The 19,117-nt window shown below is 46.7% G+C and overlaps 1 protein-coding gene across 1 annotated transcript; it reads right to left on the minus strand.

The window, feature by feature from the left end:
• Positions 1–4,321: 4,321 nt before the first annotated feature.
• LOC139200069 (collagen alpha-4(IV) chain-like) lies at positions 4,322–14,880 on the minus strand. Its single transcript, XM_070829299.1, has 17 exons — positions 14,847–14,880; positions 14,362–14,511; positions 14,110–14,271; positions 13,856–14,023; positions 13,036–13,214; positions 12,633–12,696; positions 12,468–12,542; positions 12,211–12,318; positions 11,025–11,107; positions 9,063–9,191; positions 8,881–8,988; positions 8,429–8,558; positions 8,091–8,339; positions 7,095–7,211; positions 6,763–6,951; positions 5,933–6,216; positions 4,322–4,618 (listed from the first exon to the last, which is right to left on the minus strand). The coding sequence occupies exons 1-17, from the start codon at positions 14,878–14,880 to the stop codon at positions 4,322–4,324; spliced, it is 2,526 nt and encodes an 841-aa protein (XP_070685400.1).
• Between the last annotated feature and the right edge of the window lie 4,237 nt (positions 14,881–19,117).

Genomic DNA, 19,117 nt, shown 5'->3' on the forward strand with positions numbered 1-19,117 from the left:
TCTTTGTCTTTTTTACTCTCTTGGTCAGATTAATGACGTCCACTCGACGCCACATTTCAGCAAATCTGAAACCAGTTTTTGGTCGCCGGCCTCAAAGCACCATGGGAGCTGTAGTTACATTAAGCTGTTCGTGTATCTCAAAGTAACTCCTGAATCTACGGCGTCTAAACAGAAAAACATCAGAAACGTGAATCCGTTCTGCTGAAGGACGCCACCGTTTATGACATCATACAGTGGTGGTGAGGGGGGCGGGGCTTGTTGACCGGATAAATCGTCAAATAAGAAAAAACAAACTGAAAACAAAGACCAGAGTCCTCCATCAGTTATAAACACACGTCAATGTTTGTGAGTTTTATTTTGAAGGGGGGAGGAAGGGGCGGGGTTTGACCGTGTCATCATTTACCAAAATAAAATAAAAACGAACAAATTAAAAACATCAAATAGCACCAACATTAATTTCAGGCTAAATAAATACTCTGATGACATTTACAGTAAAAATATAAAACGGTCACGTTCAAACATATTTACATATCACAGAGAGATAAGACAGAACCAGGACCAGGACCAGGACCAGGACCAGGACCAGGACTAGAACCAGAACCAAAAACCACAGAAACCTAAAGATTTCACTAAATCTGTGTCGTGAGCTGCAGAAACAGGAGGTGAGTTGATGTTTTCGTCCTGTAAACTTTTATGCTGCGACTCCAGAACTTTAGTTTTTATGAGACTTCAGACAGAAAAATATTCAAATGACCTTTATTTATAACACAGAGACACAGTGACAGCAGAGTGGTCCTGACGGGGTCCTGGTCCAGTCTGGTTCTGGTTCTGTGCTGCAGTTCATCCTGTTTTGATGTTTGACTCAGAGAAACTGGACTGTTTGATCATAACTCATCTGTCTGAGCAGAAACCACGAGTTGAATCCTTTTTGTATCAAAGAGTAAATCTGCTGTTTCTACCCATGATCCTCTGTGTCCACATCCTGGTGTGTGAGTGACTGGTAGGTAGTAAAAGTGTTGGAACTGGTCCAGTAGATCACCTCAGCCAGCAGACACCAAACGGGCTGCAATGGCTGCAACGTGATCCTTTGGGACAACTGCACCTGATCACAGTAGGTCCACTAAAATCTTAGTGAATGGAGTGTGTGCAGAGAGTGGCTGCTGGCTGAGGTGATCTACTGGACCAGTTCCAACACTTTTACTACCTGCCAGTCACTCAGACACCAGGATGAGGACAGAGAGGATCATGGGTAGAAACACAGGAGTAACCCTTTGACCTCTGACTGCTGCTCTCGTTGTTTTTACAATGAAACTTAAAAACATGAATAAAGAACTTAAAAGCAGGTGAGATGAGGGAGGAACACGTCTGATCTGAAAGAAAACTGGAACAAAAACATGTTTCAAGGTTTAATGTCAAATATATTCACAGCTTCTCACACGATTCTTCCCCTACTTATTAACAGAAATACTGACTGACCAATGGCACGCAGTCACTGCCTCTCAGCTGACCAATCACAACGATGTTCAGCTGACCAATCAGAATGCATTTTCAGTGCCGGCTGGAGGCGGGGCTAAAGTTCACTCAGGTGTTTGTCATCGTTGTCTCTAATGAGGAGAGAACGTCACATCAGCGCCGCCCACCTATCAGATGCTACATCACAGATCATGTGACCTCACAGGATGTGACATCGGCTCTTTCCTCTGGTGGGAAAACCTCGTACGACCAAATTGTTTCAAGGAAACTACGTCACTTCAAAACGGCACAGACGACCCGAGAATCAACGCAGCAATTAGCGAGTTACATACGCACCTTATAGTTATAGTGACACACATAGTTTTTAATATGTTGTTAGCGTGATTATGATGATCCGTCTCTGATTAGTGATGTTGTTAGCTACCTAGCTAGGTCGCTAACCGCAGCACTGATTCTGAGGTAAATTCTGTTCCAAACGCTGTGGCTAATGTCCTTTTGTTGTGAGCTAGCTAGCTAGCGTTAGTTTGGGGTTTTTTTTTTGCCTTTTCAGCAAACATGGAAGACGTTACAGCACGTTACCGCCCACATCGGGTAAAAAAGACAAAGTAGCGTGAGGCGTTCAGGACACTGCTGCAACACAGTTTCACAGGACAAAGAAATAACTTCAACGTCCTTGGAAACAAAAATCTGCCGCTGGCGATCGAGGCCTTACTCTTATTTTGTTTATGTTTTTTCTAAATAAATTCACTGAAATAAATGTTAATGGTTTACTGAGCCAACGAAAGGTGGCATTCAGGAAACAGATAATAAATAAGACTTTTGACAAACTGATTTAAATTCAGCTCACAGGCATCAAAACGTCAAGTCAACGTTCAGTCCAGATAAAGTTATCAATGAATAATATTTCTGTCAGTCTGGATTGAAAACATACGTGTGCGACCGATTACTGATTGTTGGGCTCTCTGAAGAGTTTATATCAAACATAAATGATCAGAGATCAATAATCAATGCACTGTTTCAGTCTGTAGTTTTTCTTTTACATCACACTCATGTCGTTGACTCTGTTCAGCTTTGTTTTGTTTGTGATTTTCTTCTTCACTTCCTGTAATCTCTGACTTTAGCGCCCCCTTGTGGTGAAAGACGACACGTCTTCAGACTGCCACCTGCTGCCATTAAAGACACTTTCATTGCTCAAATCCTACAGAAAAACAGCAAAAAATAAAAAAAGTTAAACATTACGTCGTCTTGATTCTCGTTAAAGCTACGCTCTCTATTTTTGCCCACTGGGGGGCAGAATAAGTCGACAAAGTTTAGAAGAATAAAGTAATCATGGCTGACATGGGATCAAACGTGCAGACAACGTAAGAGCAACAAAATCAGAGTCAGTAATTATCTATGGGGTTCCTCAGGGTTCTATCATAGGTCCTTTATATCTTCAGTTTCCATGCTAATATATAAAAACACTCATTTTACACACACATAAGTGCTCTTCCTGAAAACAACCCAAATGATTTAAAACATGATTGATGAGTGTTTCCTGTCACCTCAGTGGTTCAAGTTTGAATTAATCCATTTTTTTAATATATTTGTATTCACTAGTTTTTAGTCTGTAAACTGAACATCTGACATATTATCGCCCCATAAAGTAGTTCTGTCTAACATGTGGCCAAAAATTAATGTTCTGAGGTGTTTCAGGTGTCAGTCAGCTGGTTGCTGCTTTTTTTTTGTTAGAAGTTAAAAGAGGCTAAAAATCTCCTTGTTTTTATACGTTCTGATTTCTTTCTGCTGCTCCTGCACACTGTCCATCACCTGAACGCCACACCTGCGTCCTTATGTTGTGTTTCCACCGAACGCGAAGTGAATATTCGCCTCACTTTATTCACCTGCCAGATTATTTTCATCTATTCGCATAACTCACATAAGTAAACACAATGACGGGGGAGCCGGAGCTAATGCATGAGCTGCTTGTGCTAACGGTGCGTTTGCTAACGAGTAAGCTAACTCTCCTCTCTGGTCCGTCTGTCTCCAACATGTCCAGTGGGATCATTGAGCTCCAGATGTCCTCAGGGCGGCCAATCAGAGCTCAGATTCCCCTCCAGGATACGTTCACTGCAGCCGTCTGTGTGGGAAACCGGAGCTCTCAAAACACGAATTTGCCTGCTTCGTGTCATCCGTTGCGATTTCGCGTCTATTCGCATCTTTGCATTGAGCTTGTATATAATTTGGTTGCACTAAATATTCGCCTCGCGTTCGGCGGAAACACACCATGAGTCTGACATTTGCTTGTTAGCTCTCGCTGTTGTTGATTCACTCAAAACAAACAAACTGAACTGATTCACATCCTGAAACGACGGTCTCAGATCCTTCCGCTGTGAGGGACCGATGCCTGTTCACCGATTCGCTCGCTGAGCGTACGACACGGAGAAGGTGAGTCCTGAGTGGTCAGAATCAGGGATCAGTTAAAAAGACCTAAAAATAATTAAAAGCCAGCGTTCATCTCCGATATTCAGCCATGAAACTTTTAAAATAGCAAGAATTTTAAACAGAGTTTGGCGTGTCTGTTAAAGGGAGTCATTAGGAGTCATTAGGACTCTAAAATATGTTAAAATAGGGCCTGGATTTAAAAACACAGCACCTGTCTGCTGCCACGTTTGATAAAAAGGCAAAATAAACCAGTTTGATTGATTGATTGAGTAACTGATTGATTGATTGATTGATGGGCAGTGTTATCTTCAACATGGCAGTCTCTCCTCACAGAGACAAACAAACGATTCTCGCCCTGTCCGTCCCCTCTCGACTCTGCAGTAAGAGGAGGAGGAGGAGGAAGAGGAGGAGGTGAAGCGTCTCCTCACACCCTCATGCAGACGTTGCACCTCCCGATGTTCTCCCTCTGCTGCCAGCCCTCCGTCAGCGTGGAGGAGGAGGAGGTGGAGGTGGAGGTGGAGGAGGAGGAGGAGCTGTTGGAGGAGGAGGAGGAGCTGCTCGTCTCCACTCTGGTCAGCCAGAAACTGTAGATGTTAGCGAAGTAGTGGCAGGTTCCTCGAGGCCCCTGACACTCCACGAAGGGCTGCGCCCTGAAGTCCGTCAGACAGCTACCTGATGATGTCAGAGACTGGCCGCCGCCCTCATCACCTGCACCTGTATGCTGCAACACACACACCGGAAGTGACATCATCAGCACGCAGTGTTAGACCTGAAAGGTGATTCGATCGCAGCAGTGGACCAACATTATGACCGGTAAGAGTCTTCTGGTTTAACTACAGTCGTTATATCTCTCTGCACACACACCAGACTCCATTGACAAAAACAGGTATTTTAGCTCACAGAACACAGGAGCTGCTGGTCTGCTGCTGCCTCCATTAGTTTGTTTTTTGTGTTATTGTGTGTCACACAAATGTTGTGTTTGATCCGAACGAACCCTTCAAAGCACCAAAGTCAAACAATAACACAAACAAACTACAGAATCTTCTGTGATGTTCTTTGTGGTAGAATTACTGTTTTGTCAATGGAGTCTGGTGTCTTTGAAGAGAGCATTATAATGGCTAGCAGTACTTGCAGTAGTTGGCAGCAGTGGTACTTTAGTCGTAGTACTGCAGTGGTAGTACTTTAAGGGCTGCAGTACCAGTATTAGCAGTAGAGTTAGCAGTAATGTTGGCAGTAGTATTATCAGTAATATCCTCAGTAGTAGTAGTAGTAGTAGTAGTACTTGTAGTAGCAGTACTAGTAGTAGTAGTAGCAGTAGTAGTAGTAGTAGCAGTACTTGTAGTAGTAGCAGTACTAGTAGTAGTATTAGTAGCAGTACTTGTAGTAGTAGTAGTAGCAGTACTAGTAGTAGTACTAGTAGCAGTACTTGTAGTAGTATTAGTAGCAGTACTTGTAGTAGTAGCAGTACTAGTAGTAGTATTAGTAGCAGTACTTGTAGTAGTAGCAGTACTAGTAGTAGTATTAGTAGCAGTACTTGTAGTAGTAGTAGTAGCAGTACTAGTAGTAGTACTAGTAGCAGTACTTGTAGTAGTATTAGTAGCAGTACTTGTAGTAGTAGCAGTACTAGTAGTAGTATTAGTAGCAGTACTTGTAGTAGTAGTAGTAGCAGTACTTGTAGTAGTAGCAGTACTAGTAGTAGTATTAGTAGCAGTACTTGTAGTAGTAGCAGTACTAGTAGTAGTATTAGTAGCAGTACTTGTAGTAGTAGTAGTAGCAGTACTTGTAGCAGTATTAGTAGCAGTACTTGTAGTAGTAGCAGTACTTGTAGTAGTAGCAGTACTTGTAGTATTAGTAGTAGCAGTACTTGTAGCAGTAGCAGTACTTGTAGTAGTAGCAGTACTAGTAGTAGTATTAGTAGCAGTACTTGTAGTAGTAGCAGTACTAGTAGTAGTATTAGTAGCAGTACTTGTAGTAGTAGCAGTACTTGTAGTAGTAGCAGTACTTGTAGTAGTACCTGTACCCCTGCAGTACCCACCATGAGGAAGGAGTATCCAGTCCACAGGCTCCTCCAGAGGGGGGGGCAGTCCGGCTGGTTGGAGGTCTGGCTGTGCAGGGCGACGGGTGAGGAGGGGGCTTCACACACCACACAGCGACTGATGTGGTCTTCAATGGAGGCTCCGCCCACAGGTATACTGGGCACGGCCGCCGTCGTCGACAGCCAATAGGATTTATCGTTACGACTGGCGTAAGAGCAAGTTCCCATGTTACAGGAGGAGAACGGCATGGTGGAAAAAACCCGCATACATGAGCCCGCCTGACCTGGAAACATTATTAATACAAATATTCATTAAAATATCAGTTAAATGAATCAAACTCAGAGTTATTCTAAGTGTGTGACAGCATCATGGAAAGGATCCCTACAGAGAAAGGATCCCTACAGAGAGAGACCTGGAAGATCCTTTTGGTTTAACCACAAACAGCACACACACCAGACTACATTCACTAAAACAGGGATTTTAGAGAACAGAACAGCTGATCAGGATTTGTCCTTTAACTCAAACAGATTTCCTGAACTGCTTTTTTCCATCTACTAATATTGCTAAAATCAGGTCCATCCTGTCTGTGAACGATGCAGAAACACTCATCCTCATATTTGTTGGATTATTTCTGTTGGTTCCTAAAGTCCTCTGAAATTGATTCATTGTTTAAGAGACTACTTGTAGAATTACTGTTTTTGTCAATGGAGTCTGGTGTGTTTGAAGGGAGCTGTTTGTAGTCAAACAAAAACTGTGTGTGTGTGTGTGTGTGTATATGTGTGTGTGTGCGTGTGTGTGTGTGTGTGTGTGTGTGTGTGTGTGTGTGTACCCAGGTCCTGAGTGTGTGCCCTCTCCTGGCCCTCCAGGTACAGCAGACTGAATCCGACCCACAGGACCCTCATGTTCGCCGGACAGGAGGGAACCGCCTTTGACTGGCTGTGCATCACCAACAGGAAGCCCGAGTTCAGGTGTCTGATTGGTCCGCGGGCACCACGGTCGCCGACTGGACCGGGATCACCTGTCACACACACACACACACACACACACACACACACACACACACGGCACAGGAAGTGACATCAGCAAAACAATTCCAGGTTCTGAGTAGATTAAGTTAAACAAGATAAACTAATAATAACTTGTAGACAGGTGAGGTCTCACCTTTGGCCCCCTCCACTCCCGTCTCCCCCTGCAGGCCAGGCTCTCCTCGCTCTCCGTCTGCACCCGGGGGTCCCACGAAGCCTATTGGTCCATCAGTGCCGGCGTCCCCCTTCCTACCTGAAACACATGGTCAGCCATCTGAGGAAAACTGATTCCACAACAGACGCTTTTCATCTGCTGCCCTTCATTAAAGGGAAACTCTGGTGTTTTTACACCTGGGCCCTTAGTTTAATCCAAATGTTCACACTGATGAAGATGAATCTACACTCTACTTGGAATTGAATAAAATATCAGTAAGAATATCTGGAAACATTAGTAAAGTTGTAAAAAAAAAAAAATCACTCAGATATGTAAAAGTTGTAAACCAGTAAAACAATTACAGGAATAGAAAAATATTTGCCAGAAATATTCCGGAAAAAAATATCAATTTAATATATTCAAAGACACCAGACTCCATTGACAAAAACACACCTTTAACACAGGGGCTGCTGGTCTACTGCCGCCTTGGTCAGTTAGTTTGTTTGTGTCGTTGTTTCACTTTGTTGATCTCAACTAACAATTAAAACCCCGAAGTTACACAATAACACAAACTAACTACCCGATGGAGGCAGCAGCAGAGCAGCAGCTCCTGTGTCCTGTTCTCTAAAATCCCTGTTTTAGTGAATGTAGTCTGGTGTGTGTGCTGTTTGTGGTTAAACCAAAAGGATCTTCCAGGTCTCTCTCTGTAGGGATCCTTTCCATGATGCTGTCACACACTTAGAATAACACTCTGAGCCTGTCAGTGGATCAAACAAGCTCTTTTAGTGGACCTACTGTGATCAGGAGCAGTTGTCCCAAAGGATCACGTTGCAGCCATTGCAGCCCGTTTGGTGGCTGCTGGCTGAGCTGATCTACTGGTGATCTACTGGACCAGTTCCAACACTTGTTCCAGAGTTGAGGGTTAAAAACACCAGAGTTGCCCTTTAAGGTGCTAAATCGCTCCCTCCTGTCTCTCACCTTTGGGTCCCTTCCGGCCGCTCTCCCCCTGGAGTCCGTCATCTCCAGGCTGACCCGGGAGGCCAGGGGGTCCTGGGGGTCCCTGTGTTGGGGGAGGGTAAGTGGGGCAGGGGGAGACTCTTCCTTTCTCCCCCTTCGGACCCGTCGGCCCCTTGAACCCCTTTGGTCCTGGAGGCCCACTGGAACCAGGACAACCGTTGGGACCCTGAGCACCAGGTAGCCCCATCAGGCCTGGAGACCCCCGCAGACCTGATCACAGGTACGGGGTCAGTTAGCAACGGTGGTTCATTTTTCCCATTTAGATCTTATTGCTTTTCCATGACAGACAAAACTCTGACCTTTCTCTCCTGGGCTCCCAGCGATGCCCGGCAGTCCTTTGGGCCCCTGGGGTCCCGTCGGGCCCTCGGGCCCCTTGCACCCCATGTCCCCGTTGTCCCCATCATCTCCAAGTACCGGAGGGTTCCGACCCTGTTCCCCGATGTCACCAGGACACCCTGACACACCAAACAAAGGTCAGAGGTCATCCAGTGTGATTTACCTGATAGAGTTTAACCCAATGAAATCAGTTACCCCCCCCATATGAGAGCAGCTGTTAGCATGTTCCTGTTTAAATGGCTCTAAAATAAAAACTGTAACCGACAGGATTCATTCTTCTGCAGCAGGAAGCTCAGACTTCGGTCTTGACGTTGTTCACCAGTGTTGCGAGTTGTTGACGTCATTAAAATACGTAACAAGTGGTGCAAGAGAGCAGAGATCAGAGGGTTAATAAGCCTGAATGTTGAAGTCTGACCTGGATCTCCATCTGGTCCAGGACAGCCAGGATCTCCTCGAGGTCCTGGGACTGGGCCTTTACAGTCTGGTCCTGGTTTACCTGGAGGTCCAGAAACACCTGGAGGTCCTAAAACAACACAACGAGACACGTTAGCGACGAGCTAAAGGTCTGGTCTCTAGAGTTGGTAAACTGGGACAGACCTTTGGGTCCTGGGGGGCCTTTGGGTCCTGATGGGCCCGGCTGGGATGGGCCAAAGGGTCCTGGAGGACCTGGAGGACCTTTATCTCCTGGAAGACCTTTGCAGCCTGGAGGACCCGGCACACCCAGACCTGGACAGAAGCAGAGGTTGAGTTTGTGGTGCCTCCACCTGTAACACCACCTCTGTGACCCCCACTCTGTCAAAAATTATCCTCGTTTCACCCAAACCCTGCATGGGTTTCTCTTCTGGTGCCGGTCCAGACCTCCTGGGTGGCTCAAAAAGTACCACCAATGAACACATTAAGAAGAAAACATCTAAAACATCAAAATACCGTCACAGTCTGGTGCAGAAACTGGCCAACGAGGGTTTGACTCTAATGACAGCGAACCTCGTTCTTCTGTGTTTGATTTTTTATACTCTCTAATTGCTCCTGTGTGCAAACTTCAGCTTTCCCAACACGTATGAAGTTCTTAAACTTTGAAAAAATTGGTGGACGGCAGGGAAATAAGATCCAGACTAGCACTTTGTGCCGAGGAAGGTTGGAGCTTTTCATCAGGGCGTCAAAGAGTTTTCGACTTGTCGGTCGAATGCACCAAATTGGCATCACGTCCAAACCCGACCTGATGCAGCAGCTTGTCAGGACCCCTTCAAGACTCTGCTTTGGTCACATGATGTCAGGTGGTCGTACAGATGGGTCACAAAAGGACAAATGTTGGTTTCAACTGAGGAGAAGATATGACAGCAGGTGTTCACAGGCTTGTTTAATCGACTCATACCTCTGGTCCCCATGTCCCCCTTCACTCCTTTCAGTCCGTCCAGGCCATGAAGTCCCAGCGGTCCAGGTGGACCTGACGCAGCCACATCATTCATAAAACACAAAGTTTACCTTTTATTATTAACTATTAAATCTGTCCTCATTATCATTTCAGGTGGAGAAGCTGATGTGAGGGACCATTATGACATGCAAGGATCATGTGACTACAGCAGAGAGCTGCTTCCTAGAGGGCTTAAAGGAGAACTTTTCTGCCCCATGATCCTCTCTGTCCACATCCTGGTGTGTGAGTGACTGGTAGGTAGTAAAAGTGTTGGAACTGGTCCAGTAGATCACCTCAGCCAGCAGCCACCAAACGGGCTGCAATGGCTGCAACGTGATCCTTTGGGACAACTGCACCTGATCACAGTAGATCCACAAAAAGTGCTTGTTTGATCCACTGACAGGCTCAGAGTGTTACTCTAAGTGTGTGACAGCATCATGGAAAGGATCCCTACAGAGAGAGACCTGGAAGATCCTTTTGGTTTAACCACAAACAGCCATTATATCGCTCTCTGCACACACACCAGACTCCATTCACAAAAACACTAATTTTAACTTGCAGAACACAGGAGCTGCTGCTCTTCTGCTGCCTCCATCAGTCAGTGTGTTTGTGTTATTATGTGTGACATGAATATTGTGCTGGATCTGAACGAACCCTTTAAGACACCAAAGTTGCACAATAGGACAAACATACTAACTGGTGGAGGCAGCAGCAGACCAGCAACTCCTGTGTTCTGCAAGTTAAAATTAGTGTTTTTGTGAATGGAGTCTGGTGTGTTTGAAGAGAATGATCTAACGGCTGTTTGTGGATAATAACAGTCTGAGCCTGTCCGTGGTAAAAACAAGCACTTTTAGAGGACGTACTTGGGCGGGTGAGGTGATGTACTGGACCCATTCCAGTACATATTGTACATCTGAACAAACTGATCATAAGTTTCCTGATCCAGTTCACATCACATGTTTAAACTACCTGAAGCCTTAATTTAAATAAAAATAAACTGTAAGTGACCCCCCCCCCCCCCCCCCTTTCTCCACTGAGGTAAAAGACGAGACTCAAACCTTTTCTCACTGTTAGCTAATCTGTGTTACATGCTAAGCTAACAGTCTAACATGTCTGACATGACAGCAGATGTGGGTTTGAGGTCTGACCTTGGAGTCCTGGGCTGCCCTGCGGCCCTGCAGGACCATCGCCACCCGCTTTACCAGGAAGACCCGGAAGACCTGGACGTCCACTGGGACCAGAGGGACCGATCACACCTGAAACAAACCGCGTTACTAGGGCATTACTAAGGGTGTTACTATGAGTGTTACTAAGAGCGTTACTAGGGATTTTACTATGAGTGTTGCTAAGGGCGTTACTAGGGGTGTTACTAGGGGTGTTACTAAGGCCGTTACTAGGGGTTTTACTATGAGTATTACTAAGGTCGTTACTAAGTGTTACTAGGGATTTTACTATGAGTGTTACTAAGGGCGTTACTAGGGGTTTTACTATGAGTGTTACTAAGGGCGTTACTAAGGGTTTTACTATGAGTATTACTAAGGTCGTTACTAAGTGTTACTAGGGATTTTACTATGAGTGTTACTAAAGGCGTTACTAAGGGCGTTACTAGGGATTTTACTATGAGTGTTACTAAGGGCGTTACTTAGGGCGTTACTAGGGATTTTACTATGAGTGTTACTAAGGCCGTTACTAGGGGTTTTACTATGAGTATTACTAAGGTCGTTACTAAGTGTTACTAGGGATTTTACTATGAGTGTTACTAAAGGCGTTACTAAGGGCGTTACTAGGGATTTTACTATGAGTGTTACTAAGGGCGTTACTTAGGGCGTTACTAGGGATTTTACTATGAGTGTTACTAAGGGCGTTACTAGGGGTTTTACTATGAGTGTTACTAAGGGCGTTACTAAGAGCGTTACTAGGGATTTTACTATGAGTGTTACTAAGAGCGTTACTAGGGATTTTACTATGAGTGTTGCTAAGGGCGTTACTAGGGATTTTACTATGAGTGTTACTAAGGGCGTTACTAAGAGCGTTACTAGGGATTTTACTATGAGTGTTACTAAGGGCGTTACTAAGAGCGTTACTAGGGATTTTACTATGAGTGTTACTAAGGGCGTTACTAGGGGCTGGCCTACTCGCTGGAGCGCTAAACTAGGTTTCATTACATAAGAGTCACTGATGCTGTCCAGGTATTTCCATGGAAACGTTACAACACTGACTAAAGGTTTGAACTGACCTCCAACATGAACATTTAATCAGATCTTTTATTTGTTGGTAACTGTTCACACGAATGAAAAGCTCAACTTTGAGTAGTAATATTTCTTAACGGTGTACCTGGCTCGCCTAGGTCCCCCTGATAGCCTGGATCTCCTTTGCATCCTCTCTGTCCTGGACCCCCAATGAAACCTGGTCCTCCAGGATCTCCTTGAGGTCCAGGAGGTCCTGAGAGACAAAAAAACAGCTGATTCATTCAGAAACTGACCTGATTGTTTCTTCAAACCGACATTAATCCAACAGAGTTTCACTCGCTGTGTATTCATGCTCTGTTTTACTTCTATTGATTAAAGACAGAACCCGAACCAGAATATCACCTAAAGGCCCGAAGTCTCCAGGAGGCCCCTTGTCTCCAGGTGGTCCAGGAGAACCAATAGGGTCTCCTTTATCCCCTGAAACACAAACACAAACTTTGCTCAATAACCTGCGCAGTGCGGTGGTGGATTAGGGGGCTTTGGGGGCATTAGGGGGTTCGTTCCTACCTTTGGGTCCAGCACATCCTTGGTGACCTGGTTTTCCAGGTGGCCCCAAACATCCTGATTCACCCTGCAACCACAGACAAGAACAGGTAAATGTTCCTGAACATTTAACTTTTTCTGAGGAAACAATCAAAAGACAAAGTTCTGCAGAACCCGGGAACATTAACGGCTCCAATAAACTACCTGTTCACATCCTGGTGTCTGAGTGACTGGTAGGTAGTAAAAGTGTTGGAACTGGTCCAGTAGATCACCTCAGCCAGCAGCCACCAAACGGGCTGCAATGGCTGCAACGTGATCCTTCTAGTCATTAAGACATCAGACCAGACACAAAGAGCATGGACGTCCCAACCTGTACAGGCACCTTTACTTCCTGTTGGACTGATTACAGAGTCTACTTTTATCTTACCGGATCTCCAGTCAGTCCAGGGAAGCCGATAAGTCCTGGGGGTCCTGGACGTCCTGGTGGTCCTGGAGGTCCCGATTTGCCGCAGGCCCCGGAGGGTCCTGGGAGGCCTACGATGCCAGGGGGGCCGCTGATGCCTGGATACCCTGGCTTACCGGTAGCTCCTTGTGCACCTTTATTTCCTGTGGAGACAGAGAGTGTTTGATGTTGGCACTGGAGAATCAGACTCTGAGACACTGAGACGTCTCTTTCACAATAAGAGTCTGTGGAAAAAAGTCTGTTTGGGCCGAACAGTTTGGCCACCAGGTGACTTCAGAGCCTGGAGACCTTCCTGGGGGTTTCTATGGTAACAGCTCTGACCTCGTGGGCCAGTGAAGCCGATGATGCCGGGCGCTCCTTGTTCTCCTCCCCCTCCTTTGATGTTGACAAACTTGGTATCTCCGGGGGGCCCCGGGGCCCCTTTACAGCCTGCAGGGGACAGACAAGGGAGAGGATTTTCACAAAAGTAGTACTGAAGTACACTAATATACTGTAGTACTACAGTAGTATTACTGTAGTACTACAGTAGTACTGCAGTACTATCACTCAGTGTTTACCTTTCTCTCCTTTCGGGCCTTCACACCCTGGAGCTCCATCTCGTCCGTTGAACCCTCTGTCCCCCTTCCTCCCCGAGGCCCCAGCAGCCCCAGTCCGTCCGGGGGCCCCAGGCCCTCCTTCCTGGCCGAGGGGCCCCATCAGACCTGAAACACACCTGGAGTTATTTCTGAGAACCAGTTTCATCAGGAAACCACCAAAGGGGGGCGTGTCAGTGGGAGGGGCTCACCTTTCTGGCCGTCGGGCCCCAGCTGTCCTGAGTCTCCACTGGGGCCAGGGGGACCCTGGGACCCCGGGTATCCTGGGAAACCAGGAGAGCCTGGTTTGCCTACCGGCCCACGAGGGCCAAAACCTGGAGGACCCTCGTCCCCGATCTCACCCTTCTCTCCCAAAAAACCTGATGGAGAAAATGTGACACACAGTGGACGTCACTATGTAACGTAAGGAAAAGAAAAGTGATGATCTTTCGGGGCCAGAGTTTACCTGGGGGTCCAATGGGTCCCTGAGGGCCAAAGGGGCCCCTGGAACCAGGTTTTCCTGTGTCACAGAGTTTAGGTCTGGGTCCTGGAGGGCCGGGGATGCCCAGGGCCCCATCTTGTCCTCTCTGGCCCTTTGCTCCGGGGCCCCCAGCCAGACCCAGGACCCCTGGACAAACACAGGAAGTAATAATGAGGAAATGAATCTTCAGCAGCATCCATCGATTATCCATCGATACATTCAGGTCCAGTTATTCACCTTGTAGTCCATCATTGCCAGGGGAACCAGGGACTCCTTTAGGTCCCAGAGAGCCCGGTGGCCCTGGGAAGCCGATTGGTCCTGAGGGACCAACATCAGAGTCTCCTGCTAGGCCCCTGAGTCCAGGAGAGCCTGGGAGGCCTGGAGAGCCTGGTACACAGAGTCAGACACACTGAAAAAACAGAGCTGATAACGACTCAACAGGCTCCATAATATTTATACTGAGAGGATCAATACATCTACATGGACATATTCTGATGTTATTCTAAGTGTGTGACAGCATCATGGAAAGGATCCCTACAGAGAGAGACCTGGAAGATCCTTTTGGTTTAACCACAAACAGCACACACACCAGACTACATTCACTAAAACAGGGATTTTAGAGAACAGGTCTCTCTCTGTAGGGATCCTCTCCATGATGCTGTCACACACTCAGAATAAGTGTCAAACACACCAGACTCCATTCACTAAAACAGGAATTTTACCTTTATCTTCCTCGATCAGTTTTAAACGGATCATTTCTGGCTGCACCTGACCAGACTGATGAGCATCACTTTTCGTCTGAAGCACGATAATATTTAAGTAAGTAATATCTCCAGTACTTTCCTCCCATGGTAGCAGCCCATCGAGCCTAACACCAGCCGGACTAAACAGCCCCGGTGTTCAGGTCTGAATCAGTGGTGTTAAAGGGTCATTGGGGTATTGGTGTCATCTGGACCTTTGATTGACATGTGAAACTACAGGTAATAGTGTGAGTGACATCACAGACCGACAGGTGACTGTACCTGGATCTCCACCATAACTGAAGCCTTCAGGTCCCTCTTCTCCGGGATCTCCAACAATGCCTTGAGGTCCTGGAGGAGGACAAGGGGATGCATTGTTCGATAAGAGTCCCTCTAGATGTTTCAATGACTCTGAGTTCACGAGTTGAGACGTGTTGTTTGTGCGACAGGTATGACAGGTGTGCTTTGGTACCTTGACGTCCAGGTGGTCCAGGAAGTCCAGACTGTCCTTTGTCTCCTTTAGCGCCATCAGGTCCTGTGATGCCCCGAAAACCTGGAGGACCCGGGAGTCCTCTGTAACCTGCAGAGACACACAGGTGAGCCAAGAGGTGGGGAGGAAGTCAGACAGGTAAACAGGAAGTCAGACAGATAGATGCTGTAGGTGGTGTGTACCTGCATCTCCAGTGTCTCCCTTCTCTCCAGGAGCGCCGGGGTTTCTGGGTACACAGGGCAGAGTGTCACCTGCAGGAAGTGGGAGGGGTTAAATGGGGAAATGGGAGGGGTCAGACGTAGAGGGGAGGAGTCAAGCAGGAAGAGGAAGAGTTATGAAGTTCTGGTGTTTTTGCTGGAGCAGTTTCCTGCAGATTCTGTTTAACTTTCTAACTTCTAACTTGATCTCTACCTTTCACCCCCTTCGGACCTGGGGGGCCAACAACTCCTGGAGGTCCTGGGTCCCCAGGGGGCCCACGCTGTCCTACCGCTCCCACTACACCTGGCCCCATGGGGCCTGCAGGTCCCAATAATCCCTTTGGCCCCGGCAGCCCTGGCAGACCTCTTTCTCCAGGAGAACTGTGGAAAGTTTCTCCCTGAAGAGAAACAGACACCTGAGTGAACACCTGAGTTAAATCTCAGTTTAATCAGTAAATCATCTAAATGTCTTTCCCTGAGTCTGATTTCCACCAAATCAGATTAAATGATCTGACTTTGCACCTGTTGTGAGTTCACCTGGAGTGTCTGACTGACCTGGGGTCCCGGGTTTCCAGAGGTCCCTGGGGGCCCATCCTGTCCTCTTCTCCCTGAGAATCCTTGTCGGCCTGCAGGGCCTGGCTGGCCTGTATTTCCTTTCTCACCTGCAGACAAAAGTCCAATCGGAACCATTGATCCACCGCCGTGACATCACAGCTAAAGTCACACATTAGTCCATGTTCCTCTGTTTCTGTTTACTTCCTGTTTCACCCATCATCAATGCTCAAATCAACACCTTTATCAATAACCGTACAGGATTGTGTGTCGATCATGATGGTTGATGGAGCGAGTGTAGCAGGAAGGATGCAGCAGGCACATTTTAAATCACCATAAACCTGGGTCCTGTGTTTTAAATGACAAGTAGGGACAAAAAACTTTGGAAAGGATCCCATTGACAAAATCACTTCAGTTAAATGTTTAAAACTCGCCTTTAAAGGGCAAAATCCCTTAAAGGAGAACTCCGGTGTTTTTAAACCCAATTTATACACATTTTGGTGTCTTAACGACTGGTAGGGACTAAAGTGTGTCTTCAAACACACCAGACTCCTTTGACAAAAGCAGTAATTTTACCTTGCACAACAAAGGAGTTGCTGGTCTGCTGCTGCCTTCATCAGTTAGTTAGTTTGTGTTATTGTGTGATTTTGGTGTATTAAAGGGACAGTTCGGATCAAGCAAAATATTCGTTAAACACAATACCACAAACACACTGACTGATGGAGGCAGCAGCTCTAAAATCCCTGTTTTAGTGAATGTAGTCTGGTGTGTGTGCTGTTTGTGGTTAAACCAAAAGGATCTTCCAGGTCTCTCTCTGTAGGGATCCTTTCCATGATGCTGTCACACACTTAGAATAACACTCTGAGCCTGTCAGTGGATCAAACAAGCTCTTTTAGTGGACCTACTGTGATCAGGTGCAGTTAGTCCATAAACATATACAGTAAAAATATGTTCACATTCATTTAGTATTAAATTACTAAAATCAATTGTTGCATGAATGTTTTAAATGAACACATTTAATATATTGAGACCATCTCAGCAAAACAGAGAGATGAGACAGGTGTGATGAGTGTTAAATGGTTCACTTTACTCACCTTTAATATCCAACACAATGAAATCACCCTTCTGACCTTTGAATCCTTTCACACCCGGAAATCCAGCAAGACCCTGTAATCAATCAATCAATCAATCAATCAGTCAATCGAAACAACCAGTGAGCTCCCTGTTCTGATATGACCTCTGACCCCGCTGTCTGGTGACTCACCTGTCGTCCAGGCTCTCCTGTGTCTCCAGGTAAACCTTTGTCTCCTCTCGGCCCCGGGGCCCCTGGGAGTCCTGGAATCCCCGGAGACCCCGGGTCACCCACAGTGCCAGGGGGGCCCCTCAATGGAATTAGGGGGCCACAAGAACAGTCGCCACGACTGCCTGAAACACACAAGAAGATTTAAAAACATATAAATGTGAAGTCAATACTGTGTGGAGCTCCTCAGGGGAACATCCTGGGGTCCCTGTTCTTTCCATTAAAGGGTCCTGATAGTTTAATGACTAAACTACTATACAAGCATTAATGTGCGGAAGGTAAATCCCATAATCATTTATCCAATACAGTACAACAAGCAATGAATCAGTCAATCAATCAGTTGGTCAATATGTCCAGACACTGACCTTTAAACCCTGGGAAACCTTGGTCCCCCAGGGGCCCTTGTTTACCAGGCTCTCCAGTCTCTCCCGGGGCCCCGGGCAGACAGTAGCTCCCTGAGGAGGAAAACACAAAGTCAGCAGGACAACAGATGTGATCTGTATTGATTATTGACATTAAAGCATGAAAATGACCTCACTGGAGTTACTTAATTGGCTTCACATAATAATGACATCACCAGGTGTGACAGGTGTGAGAGCACAGGTAAGAAACCAACAGACAGAAACAGTGTTTTCTGGGACCTGGACTTCCTGGTTCTCCTTTTGGTCCTCTGGGTCCAGGGCGTCCTGGTTTTCCAGGTTCTCCAAGTGTGGGTCCGTTTGCATACGGCTGACCTGGATCTCCTCTGTCCCCTTTGGATCCTGGAACCCCCCTCGGACCCACAACACCTGCCGGACCTGAAGAGGAACAGCAGAGAACGTCCTTCACTGTCATTCCACCTTAAATCAGTCACGTGAACACTGTTAAATGCAGGTACGGACCAGGTATGGATCTGCCGGGGGCTCCTGGGGGGCCGTGCATTCCCATCAGCCCCATGTCTCCTGGAGGGCCTCTCGGTCCGGGGGCCCCGGGGTCCCCAACGTCACCTGGAAGACAGGAAGCACTTAGATGACATCATGCCAGAGTGATGACGTCAGAGCAGAGTGATGACATCATAGCGGGGTGATGATGTCAGAGCAGAGCAATGACGTCATAGCAGGGTGATGACATCAGGGCAGAGCAATGACATCAGAGCTGGGTGATGACATCAGAGCAGGGTGTTGATGTCATAGCAGGGCGATGACGTCATAGCAGGATGATGTACTTGTGTGATGTTTGATCATCAGTCAGCTGATCGATCAGTGTGTATTGATCCATACCTGTGTGTGTGATGTCTGCCTCCTGAGGCACGCCTTTAGGACCTTGATCTCCCATAATGCCCTGGGAACAGACAGGCTCATTACAGACTGGTCTCTCATTGGCTGATGTCCTGGAGGAAGTTCAGGCTACAAACAGCTCAGTGTCACAGGTGAGTCACCTCATGCTGAGGCTATTCTTCCTGTTTCCTGTGTATACCTGAAGGTGATTGGTCGGCACAGAGATGATGATGTCACAACCAGTGATTTCACTGCACAACATCACAAACTCACTGACCTTTGGCCCTTCACGTCCAATCAGACCTGGGAGACCTGGACTTCCTCGAATCCCCTGAAAACACACACACACACACACACACACACACACACACACACACACACACACAGGTCGGCTGACAGGTCACATATTGATAACCTTTTATCGTACTGAGTCGTGTTATCCTGTAAGTGAAGGTCAG

This window comes from Pempheris klunzingeri, chromosome 4 (assembly GCF_042242105.1).
Source record: "Pempheris klunzingeri isolate RE-2024b chromosome 4, fPemKlu1.hap1, whole genome shotgun sequence".
NCBI classification, from domain to species: Eukaryota; Metazoa; Chordata; class Actinopteri; order Acropomatiformes; family Pempheridae; genus Pempheris; species Pempheris klunzingeri.

What these genes read in the sequence shown, in the direction of transcription:
- LOC139200069 (XM_070829299.1), bottom strand. Translation starts at nt 14,880, where the DNA reads ATGATCCGTTTAAAACTGATCGAGGAAGATAAAG. An exon ending in TGGCAATGATGGACTACAAG is followed by an intron (nt 14,272 to 14,361) that starts GTGAATAACTGG and finishes GTGTTTGTCCAG; the next exon opens with GGGTCCTGGGTCTGGCTGGG. An exon ending in GGCACACACTCAGGACCTGG is followed by an intron (nt 6,217 to 6,762) that starts GTACACACACAC and finishes TAATGTTTCCAG; the next exon opens with GTCAGGCGGGCTCATGTATG.